At 41.1% G+C, this 12,030-nt stretch overlaps 1 protein-coding gene across 11 annotated transcripts in view; it reads right to left on the bottom strand.

Annotated features, from left to right (window-relative positions):
• The window catches only part of MRRF (mitochondrial ribosome recycling factor), a 65,751-nt gene that overhangs the window by 5,668 nt on the left and 48,053 nt on the right, over nt 1–12,030 (bottom strand). For 10 of the 11 annotated variants that reach the window (XM_077968070.1, XM_015116904.3, XM_015116903.3 and 7 more), the window contains one exon: nt 4,739–4,898. The exons of the other annotated variant lie outside the window; for it this stretch is intronic. In XM_077968070.1, the coding sequence (XP_077824196.1) occupies nt 4,739–4,898 (160 nt within the window). The remainder of the gene's footprint in view (nt 1–4,738; nt 4,899–12,030) is intronic. 11 annotated transcript variants of the gene reach the window in all.

Raw genomic sequence — 12,030 nt, forward strand, 5'->3', positions numbered from 1 at the left:
TTATATATATCAATGAACATTTCTATAAATAAGGCTCTTGATTATTTATTTTGGGCAAATTCCTAAGTCGCTAAATCAGAATTGTATAGATTTTAGTGTATATTATCCTCTAGAAAGGTCATATGGATTTATACAAAGAATAACAATCTTTTCTATAGAGTGTGAAAATAAAAGCAACACTTCCCAGATAAGCAACATTTTCAGCTCAGATAAAAAATTCTAGGTTCAAGTGTTAGGGGTTAAAAAGGCAAACTAAATACATATATATTTTAAAAACACAGTAGTATGTACCAAGAATCTTATTAAAAATATGCAATCCCTCTGTACAGTAATTCCACACTTGGGATGTTCCAGTCTATTCTAAGGAAATCTCAACAAAGATACAGAGATATATATATACTCACTGCAACCTTACAAGAAAAAAGTTTAAACAAACTAAAATGTCCAAAAAGAGGGCTTATGAAAGTGAACACCACAACACCAACTATTTAACAGGCATCAGAAAGTGTTTTACAAAGAGTTTTTCAAGACATGAAAAATGCTAATGCCTTTGAGGTCAAACAGAAAATAAAAAGCTGAATACAAAATTGCATATATACTATATTTTCTCAACCATTATGTAGTTTTTTTTTTTAAGAAAAAAAAGGAAAAAAGAAATATTCCAAAATGTTAAGAACGGTTGCCCTCCAATGTGGGATGGTAGGATGAATTTTCCCCCATTGTTTTAAACAGTCTTCTGTACTCTAAATTTTCTCCAATGAACATATGTTACTTTAATAATAAGGAACAAAAGTAAACAAAATTTTAAAGCTGTCTGATGAAGCAACAATCAGCCATAGCCTTGTTTTATATCTTTAAAACATGCATGCGTGCATACACACACACACGCACACACCCCAAAAATTCCAGTTTGGGGCCTTCTGACAGCAGAAAGAATACCATGAAGTGTATATAAGGCTCTCTCTTATTCCAAACTTTTAACTCTATGACAGTAAATTAAGTTATTAACTATCCCGGTTAAGAATAAACATTTAGCTGGGCTCACACCCATAATCCCAGCACTTTGGGGGGTTGAGGCGGGAGGATCATCTGAGGTCAGAGTTCAAGACCAGCCTGGCAAACATGGTGAAACCCCGTCTCTACCAAAAATACAAAAATTAGCAGGGCATGGTGGCACATGCCTGTAATCCCAGCTACTCGGGAGGCTGAGGCAGGAGAATCCCTTGAACCCAGAAGGTGGAGGTTGCAGTGAGTCGAGATTGCACCACTGCACTCCAGTCTGGGTGAGAAAAAAAAAAAAAAGAATAAACATTTAAATAATATTATTTTTTGAAAGATGTCTATGATATATTGTGTCATATAAATAGTATGATACTTTTTCTTTTTCTTGTTTCGAGAGAGAACTTGAAGTTCTACACTAAAATGTTAACAATAGTCATCTGAGTGATGAGATTTCAATTATTTTCTTCATTGTTTTAACAGCAAAACTAAAACTGCTATTTTCACTTTAACAAAAATCAACAGTAATTGGCTGGGCGCAGTGGCTCAAGCCTGTAATTCCAGCACTTTGGGAGGCCGAGACGGGTGGATCACGAGGTCAGGAGATCAAGACCATCCTGGCTAACACAGTGAAACCCCGTCTCTACTAAAAAAAAATACAAAAAGCTAGCCCGACAAGGTGGTGGGCGCCTGTAGTCCTAGCTACTGGGGAGGCTGAGGCAGGAGAATGGCGTGAACCCAGGAGGCGGAGCTTGCATTGAGCTGAGATCCAGCCACTGCACTCCAGCCTGGGCGATAGAGGGAGACTTCGTCTCAAAAAAAAAAAAAAAAAAAAAAATCAACAGTAAGAAGCACTAAAGAAAAATTCTTATCTGAAGAGGATGGCAAAAAGCCAGTGCTAATGAGTGAAGACTTCCAGCAAGGTCTTTGTCAAGAGGGTTTTATCAAGAATGCTTGCTATCTGATCATTCTTCCTCTTTCAAGGAGCTGTGGGCTCTAGTCCCTGAGGCAGATGTCCTGGCTTGCTGAGTGAGGAGTGCCTGGCAGGCCCTGGAGGTCCATAGGCTTACCACCAAGAAGCAATGACAAGGCAAAGCAGTGAAGAAATCCCCTGGGAGAAAGACCAGGAGCTGGCCCAGCTGGAGCCAGGGCCCAGACTATTAATGAGGCCTGGTCAGTGCTCAGGAAAGGCCAGCCTAATCTCTGAACCTCCTCTTTTAGCTGATATAGGGAAAGAGGAGGGCAGAGAGATGGCAAGAGAGGAGCTCTGAGTGTGTGGGTGTCAGGTACACTAATGGTGCTTTCTAGCATACCAAGGAAACCATTCAAGGCAGAAATGACCAATCCCTTTTTACAGAAAACAGACTCCAAAGAGTCAAGCAACTTCCCCAAGGTCACAGGACAACAAGTGTAGAACAATCTTCTAGGTCATTATCTTCTACACGTGCTTTTACAGAATTACCTGAGAGCTTTTTAAAACTATACATTCTAGCTGGGCGCACCTGTTATCCCAGCTACAGGAGGACTACTTGAGCCCAGGATGACAAGACCAGCCTGGGCAACATAGTGAGACCCCCATCTCAAGAAAAATAAATAAATAAAATTAAGTAAAATAAAAATATACATTTCTAGGCAGAGCTACTGTATCAGAAAACATATCAGAAAATGCAGGAGTAGGGCCCAGGAAGCCACCTAAAATTCCCCCCGCCAGGTGATTGTTATGGCTCTCCTACTAGTAAATTGCTAGTAAAACTAGCATTTTACCTGCTGATGGAGGAGAAGGGGAGCAGCTAGTCAATTTATGGACTTCTTCAGGGGTCCCACTAAGGTTTCTCCTTGTTTCTCGCTTCTCTCTTCACTCCCTATCCAGCCCACACGCCTGTTCAATCTCCCTAAAATGCTGCTTTATCGTGGATGAGGAGGCTTTAAGGCCTATCAAACCCTTTATATTACATTGAACATTACTAATTCTATCTCTACATCTTTCTACAGGTGCCACTCAGGTTCAAGTCACCATCACTTCCTGGTTGGATTTCTGCAGCAGCTTCCCTGGTCTCCCTGCCTTCAGTCTTGCCCCCTACAATCTGTTTTTTACCTGGCCACTACAGTCATCTTTCATAAACATAGATGTGCTCTCTCCATCATCTAAAAAAAACCTTTTAAGCGTGTCTCTGTATGAGAATCACCTGAGAAGGATTTAAAATACAGATTCCTAGGCTCTATCCCAGATTCACTGACTCAATCTCTGGAAATGGGGCCCCAGATACCTGGATTTTTATAAGCTACCCAAGTGATTATGGTACTTTGGTAGATTAGATGTTGTTCAGCAAATATTCACTTCTTTCCCCAGACCTCCATAAATATATGTATTTCCTTGTACCAAAGATATTGAGCTTGGCCCAAGTGACTTGCTTTGGCCAATCAAATGTGAGAAGAGTAGGTGTTTAAAATGTACTTGAGTGGTTGGGCTTATGATCGTGGCATCTGCTGTTACCACGAAAAGAGGCCCTAGGAAACCTGTTGGCTCCGGAAGATTAAGAGATATATAAAGCAGATTTGAACCCAATCCAAGATCTGGAGTCAAGCCCAGTGAGCCCAGGCTAGAATAGCTACACCCCAGCTGGCCCATGGAAATAAGAATAAGAAATAATGCTTTGATATTGTCGATCACTGAGTTTTGGGGTAGTTATGTACCATTACTATGGCCACATATGACTTATATAGTCGCACAATGTGAGAAAGTCTGTACATGTTAACGTTCAAACCCCTAAACCTGGTGTACAAGACCTTCCTTCTATTATCTAGCCACTCTGTTTTCTTTATTCATTCCCTAGTCTTATCCTATGTTCAAACCCGCATGATCTAACTGAATATTGTTTTTATATCACCATACCTTTGTACATATGGTTTTACTTTTCCCCCTCGTCACTCACTATTTTACTCCAATAGCTTAAGATTTATTCAAGTGCCACTACTCAGCACACTGAGAACATTAAGTGCTCACTTCTCAGCAACCAGAAAACCAGACAGGAGAACATTAGTGTAAAGGCTCTGAAATCAGTCTGCCTGAGTATGGATCCGATTTCTACCAATTTCCAGCAGCGTGATTTTGGGCAAGCTATTTAACTTACTTGTGGCCGGTCGCGGTGGCTCAAGCCTGTAATCCTAGCACTTTGGGAGGCCGAGACGGGCGGATCACAAGGTCAGCAGATCGAGACCATCCTGGTTAACACGGTGAAACCCCATCTCTACTAAAAAATACAAAAAACTAGCCGGGCGAGGTGGCAGGCGCCTGTAGTCCCAGCTACTCGGGAGGCTGAGCCAGGAGAATGGCGTAAACCCAGGAGGCGGAGCTTGCAGTGAGCTGAGATCTGGCCACTGCACTCCAGCCTGGGCGACAGAGCTAGACTCCGACTCAAAAAAAAAAAAAAAAAAAAAAAACTTACTGGAACCTCAGTTTCCTTACTACCTACCTCATAGTTTTGTAGTGATGAGGGTAAATGAAGTAATATAAAGTGTTCCACACAAAACCTGGCACACAATACAAGTGTCTTATCCTCCTCTATGGATCCCTCTGAATCTGGCCTTAGGCTAAGCCCAGAACAGAGACTCAAGTCAATGTTGATAATGTGAATGAATGATGAGAGGTATTCTGTTTTAACTGTCCTCACCTCAAACATGAACAAATGATTCCTTGCGTTGAATACACAGATACTACTACATCTGTTGGCAATAGTACCTGTTTCTCTACTAGCCTAATGGTGTCCTCCGAGACTGTATCCTTGGATTTCTTCAGCTTGTTCATTGCGTTGGTGCGAACCTTCCGTAAAGAGTCTTTGGCCTTGTTGGTGTTCTGTTTGGCCAGTTTCACCAGCGTTTCTCTGTGCTCTCTGGTTACTCTGATAAAAAACAAAAAACATTCAACAAAATCATTCTATACATTAACTGCTGGCCAAGAATTTAACATCACTCTGTCAACCAGTTCAGCAGTTTGTAACTTTCCTCTCTGTGGGCTGAACTCCTGGAATTTCCAGGAGGAGGAAAACACATGTAAAAAGGCTTTAAGTTGCCCAAACATGGGCACACAGGGTTTGACTTTGTATAAGGTATCAAACTTCCCAGTGAGAGAACTGGGATTCAGATCCCAATATTTCTGGCCTGTATTCCTTCTGCTACTCTTGTAATCTGTTTCAAGTGAATCATGCACTGCTGCCATTACTTCTGCTTCCAGGCACAAAGCTCTTCATAGTCAGTAATATGAAGCTTGGGACTGAAAAGGACAAAACCACCAAGAGCCCATGTTTCATTTAAGGAATTGGCTGAAGCACTGATAACAAAGAAAGGAGTGACAAGAAAAGAGGCTGGGAAGCCATATCACAGAGAGTCTTGTAAGATCACAAACCACATTTTACAGATGAAGAAAATGAGGCCCAAAGAAATTTGGTACCTTATACAAAGTCAAACCCAGTCAAACCCAAGCTGGCCTGTCACAAAAGCCAATGGTCTTAGTATGACAACATTCCTCTGCTCCCCCCGGGTCCTAAAATGGACATGCTTATGCTTCCTGACCCTCAAATCAACACGGTTCTTGCTCAAGAAAGGACAATCCCAAGTTCTGGGTACATGTTCAGTGTGGAATAGTGATGAGCAGCTGTTAAAGATTTAGTAACATCTACCTTATATTTTCTCTGCTGAGAAAAAAAAAATTTTGAGAAAGAATAAGCTCTGAAGGGAACAGTTATATTTATGTGAATCCGTTTGGATTCAGCTATTTGAAGGTATTCTCAAAATAACAATGAGTCTAATTACTACTATTATTAAACCCCCCGGGCCACGTGAGTACTTTAAGTATGTTACTTCATTGATCCTCACAACTCTTCAAATGAGGAAACAGGCTCACAGACGTTAAGTGACTGGCCCGTGAGCATGAGTGAGAGAACTGGGATTCAAATCCTGATCTTTCTGGCCTATATTCTTTTTACTCTTGTAATCTATTTCAAGTAAATCATGCACTGCTGCCATTACTTCTGCTTCCAGGCAGAAAGCTCTTCAAAGTCAGTAATATGAAGCTTGGGACTGAAAAGGACAAAACCACCATGTCAGGAGTTTAGGGATTTGGATCAGATCTTGTTACTTTTATGGTTTTTAATTCATTGAACAAAAATCATGCTGACATGTTTAGGTCTCTTTTTTGTTCTGCCAAAGCATATGTCAGTATAAGGAAGGAACAGGAAAATTAAAACTTGATCCACTGATTCAAAAAACTTAATCCTGCTGAAATACTAAGAGAGGCAGAAAATAAATGAATCTAAGCCTTTAAGAAACCTCATAAACTTCTCCAGAAAGAACATACTGAAGTATTTGAGTATTGTATTTCATATAATTTCAAATAGGTATCTCACTGGTTAGACAATGCTTAATAAAAGAAAAAAAATTATCTGATCAACTTTTCTTTTCACTACACTGTTATATTTTAAATGGAGGAAAAAACATACATTTAAAAAATATAAAATGAGACTAAAAAATCCTTAAGAATTAAAGGCTACATAAAGAAAACAAAATCATAATATAGGTAATTTGGCCTTAATAAAATGTATCATTTTGTATTTATTAATGCAAATGTGACATTACCACACTATTAACACCAGTTTCCACATGTAATAGTGTCCAATCATTGACATTATCAAAAATATTTCCATTTCAGGATGCAAAGAGGCAATAATCAAAGAGATACTACAAGGAAATGGAGAGAGGAGTGCAGTGAGAAGGGGGAAAGGGAGGGAGGAAGACAAACCATGCTAGGCACAGGGAGGGCTGAGAGGGACAAGGGCATGTGTGTGCTCGGAGCTGAAAAGAATCTAAAATACAAGATCAGAAGCAGTTAGGGTGATGGCAAGGCACTGGTTCTGAAGTCAGACAGACTAGGTTCATACCTCTATCTATTGCTCAGAAGTTGACTATCCTTGGGCAAGCTACTTCATCTCTGTGAGCCTCAGTTTCCTTATCTCTAAAATGAAGATTTAAAAAGACACCTTACCGGAGGATTAAGAGAAGCAGACACAACAGATAAAGTGTCAATAAAGAGAGCAGCATATATAGTAGCCTTGAATAAATGGTAGTGTTTATGAATGTTTTAATCAAACATGTTTAATTACTTCCTCATGAAACAATCACAGCACATCTGTTTTAGAAAAGAAACATATTTTATTATGGAAATATTTTCATTCTTTTCCGAATGTGATTAATATATCTGATCATCTCCACCTTGCATTCCTGGGGTTCTGTGAGTATACATTAGAGTTTGTGTTCCAGGCTTCTGAACTCAGCTGGTTAGTTCTGAGTACCCACTTTAAGTTGATATGCATTCACTCATCAAGCACTGGCTGAGCCTCCTACGCTCTGTGCCAGATCTTGGGCCAGACCAAGGAGCTTCAGAAGAGGCAGACCTGGCCCATCTTTTCCAGAGGCTCAGACTAGTGGTGGAGACAAACTTGTCAGCCACTACTTAGAAAGAGGATGACTGCTGCTAGGATGGAAGGATGGATCTCCTGTGGGAGGAGCATGCAGAAAACACAACACTTCTATCTTGAGATCTGGAAACTGCCTTATGGATGCACAGTAACTTGTTAGCTGCAGAAGAAAGCAAAGTGCATTTTGGGAAGCACAGTGGGAGATGTAGCGAAGGGAGAGCATGAAGCTGAAAAGGGTACATCCCAGTCAAATATATTCTACAGGCCTGGAGTTTTCAAATTCTTCTTTAGCCACAAACCTTGGCTCCAAAGAAAACTGAGGCAGAGACCCCATTTGTAAAGCAGATAAAAAGAGACTACTTCAGTTGAAGAGGAGGAGGGGTGGGCTCTATCCCAGGCCACAAAACTCAGCTCCGCCTCCACTTCTGGACCTGCCACTTACAGGCTGAGTGACCCTATGCAAGTTATTTAAACTCTCTGAGCCTTGATCTTCTCATTTGGAAACAGAAATCAAAAACAAACAAATGAAACAGAACCTCCCTTTCAGAGTTATTGTGAGATTTAGATGAGGTAATACATGGAAAGCATCCAGTACAAAGCCTGATAGAGAATAAACACTCAGGAAATGGAAACTGTCTCTGCTGTTGTTGTTGGTTACAGTTTTGGAAGCCGTGAAGCATCTTCAAATAATGAAGAATCTATTCATGAAAGTTTTTAGTCAACAGAGAAATGACAGAGCAAAGATCTATGCTCTGGCGAGATGACTTTTTGAGATCTCACTGGTAATTTCATATCTCACAGACATTTCAAAATCCAAATGCTCTCAGAATGTAGCCCTGAAATTTTCTCTTTTCAATATTCATTCATTCAATCTATAGCTTCATTCAATAACTACTTACTAGGTACCTACTATAAGTTACTCACTATGACAGAAAAAAGGGAGACAGCATTAAATACACAGGAGTTTACCATCTGACAAGGAAGGCAGTCATTACACAAACACATACAAATTAATGAATAAATTACAGTGGTAATATGCACCATAAAGTCATATAGAGTTCTACAAAAATAATTAAGTGGGGAAAGGAGTCTGACCAACCTTTCTTTGTGGGACCCCAGGAACTAAATGTGGAGATACTGAGGCTAAGTGATATTTAAGTTGCGTAAGAGTTGGGGGGATAGTGAAAGATCATTCTCACCAGAGGGAATGGCATGTGTAAAGAATATAGCTCTTATAGGATGAAAAAAAGTGATAGTATTGAAAGAAGGCGGCAAAGACTATCCCAAAAGAGAAGGCTGGAGAGGCCGGCAAGAGAAAGGCTTTGTAAGCCCTTCAATGTCACAGTGGGTCTTAGTAAATCCACTGACAGCTCAACAAAATATGGTATAAGCATATAATGTTATTCAGCCTTAAAAAGAAATGAGAATGTGATATGTGTTATCACATGGATGAACCTTAGCATAAAAAACACTTAGCATAAAAAACATTATGCTAAGTGAAATATGCCAGACTCACAGAGACACATATTGTATGATTCCACTTACATGAAGTTCTTAAGAGTTGTCAAATTCATAGAGACGGAAAGTAGAATAGTGGTTACCAGGGGCTGGGGAAAGAGGGAAGTGGGGAGTTGTTTAATAGGTAAAGAGCTTTGCAGGATGAAGAGCATTCTAGAGATTGTTTATACAACAATGTGAATACACTTAATGCCACTGAATTGTACACTTAAAAAATGACTAAAATACAAGCCTGGACAACTCAGCAAGACCCCATCCCTACGATACACAATAAAATTAGCCAGGCATCATCATATGTGCCTGAAGTCTCACCTACTTGAGAGGCTGAGGCAAAAGGATCACTTGAGCCCAGGAGTCTGAGGCTGCAGTGAGCCATGATTATGCCACTGCACTTTAGCCTGGATGAGACAGCATGACCCCATCTTTTTTTTTTTTTTTTCTGGAGATAGAGTCTTGCTCTGTCACCCAGGCTGGAGTATAGTGGTGCGATCTCGGCTCACCGCAACCCCCGCTTCCTGGGTTCAAGTGATTCGCCTGCCTCAGCCTCGTGAGTAGCTGGAATTAGTCGCAAGCCACCATGCCTGGATAATTTTTGTATTTTTAGTAGAGACGGGGTTTCACCATGTTAGCCAGGCTAGTCATGAACTCCTGATCTTAAGTGATCCGCCTGTCCAGGCCTCCCAAAGTGCTGGGATTACAGGCGTCAGCCACCATGTCTGGCCTGACCCTATCTTAAAAAAAAAAAAGAAAAAAAAGACTAAAGCAGTACATTTTAAAAATTTATATTTTACATTAAAATAAGAAGAAACTTGATCAGATTTTTAGTTTGTGTAGACAGCAATATACAAACCAGATCTAAATACATGTAAGAGTCTGACCAGGAGCCTCTAGGTAGGTAGACGGGGAGCTCAGGACCCACCCTTTTGCAGTTTCTTGGCTGGGTGAGGAAGCCTTTTCCGCTAGGGTCAGAGAGCCTCTAGCACAAGGCAGGGGTTTTGGCCGAGCTGGCAGGGTCATACTTTGTTTGTACAAGCTCCACCAGGCAGATCTTCCAGTAACATCCTGGATGGGGGCCTTCCTGAAAAATTCCTTGAGCATGTTCCTATGAACAATAAGCAGAGGGCATGCCCCACTGCTAACTCACACAACAGAGAATCCCACTGACTGAAATGATACTTCCTATTGTTTCAATGAGAATGTGACACATGTACAAAGCTATACACCAGGTGTATATCAGAGGAAGTCACGCTCAGCTCAGGTAATGACAGCAAAAAAGTTGTAATGCAACAGACACGCAACTTCAGAAGGCTCTTTGGACACTTAAAGGGGGCTTTAAAATGTAGAAAGGACATGGTTTAGGGCCAAAAAGACCTAGGCTGAAATTCCAGCTCTGCTACTTGTTAGCTTCAGAACTTTGAGTATGCTATTCAACCTCTCCAAACTCAGTTTTCTCCTATACAAAATGGGAGTAAGAATATTACAAAGAGGGTGGAAGTGAGGATTAAATGAAATAATGGGGGGCAAGTACTTGGCGTGCTGTCAATATGTATGCACTGTAAAAACTCAACAAAGGACAGCTGAGTTATTATTCTTACTACAGAATCTCTGGGACTTGGGGAGAATAGAATGTGAGCAGTGAGAGAGAAAATGGTCACAAAGGATTTTGCCACTTGGAGCTTAGGCAACTGAGGGGATAGTGAGCAGACAGAAACAGAACGTGAACAGAGGAGAGCAGTAGGCAATGGGGAAAGCGGGGGACATGAATTCTGCTCTAGCAGCTGTAGGTAGCAGGTTAAGGGAGAAGGAAGCTGCACTTTCAAGGAATGGCATATCAAGATACATTCCTGACACTGCCACTGACAGAAACTTTGCCACTTCCTCCCTGGGCTTTCGGGACTCCCTCTACGGGAGCATGGGCCTGAAATCAGGGGCATCACGTGCCTGCTTCACTGTTTGCTGGTGGGAGCTGCCCTATGCCTTGGGGCTGCGGGTCCTGAAGGAAATGTTTTTGTTTGTGTAGCCTAGCCAGATTTCCTATGCTTCTAAGGACACCACCCTTCGCCTCATCCCACTAGCCTGTTTTACATACATTAATGTATCATAAAGACATTAGATCTTCTGTAGGTATCCTTTTAGCCCAAGGAAATCATACATTTTGGAAGGACTTCTAACACCAGTAGTAATTTTAGTTCTCTCTGGGGACACAACTGGGCACCTGCTTTCAAAGGACTATTCTGTGACTGATGCCTGGTTAAACCAGACATACCATCCCGAAACACAGCCCAGCCCAGCCTGACTGAATGAGAAAGGAGGTTGCGGTCAGGGGTCACAGCTCCACATTCCCAGCTGAGTGGTCTTAAGTCACTTGTCTTCTCTTTCCCTGTCGCCACAGAAGGATGGAAACCCCAGTTTTGGGGTAAGTGGACATAACTCTTGCCTCAGCTCCATCATACATGCAAAAAAGCACAATTTGGTGGTCAAAGCAAACTTGATTTCCAAATCCAGCTCTGCCACTTACAAGTTGAGTACCTGTGGACTTTAATTTTTCCTCTCTGAATGCAAGGTTGTCAGGTGAAGCACTTAAGAGAACAGTCTCTGAAGTCAGACTGTTGGGGCTTGAGGTCCAGATCTATCATTTTTCAGCTTTGTGGCCCTGGGCAAGTTATTTTACCTCTGCATCAGTTTTTCCATCTGTCAAATGTGTATAATACTATTTACTTAACGGTTCTCCTCTGTCCCCATTCAGTCCCTCTTACAACAACTCAATTATTGTGAGAATTAAACAAGTTAATAAATGTGCTGGTACATGTGATGTACTCAATAAACATTATCTGTTATTTCCTCAACCGTCAAGTGCAGAGGGATGAGGGAGGCCGTACAGGATTTTTCCAGTGTTATGAGCAAATGAGAGAAGATAGCTAAATGACTTTGCATATATAGGTAATAAACTATTTTAAGTTCTCAATAATATTATTAATAAAAGTAATTGTAATGTTTCCTACTAGGGGAGAACATAGCATAGTGGCTACAAGTCCAGGCTCTG

Source organism: Macaca mulatta, chromosome 15 (genome assembly GCF_049350105.2).
Source record: "Macaca mulatta isolate MMU2019108-1 chromosome 15, T2T-MMU8v2.0, whole genome shotgun sequence".
Lineage (NCBI taxonomy): Eukaryota > Metazoa > Chordata > Mammalia > Primates > Cercopithecidae > Macaca > Macaca mulatta.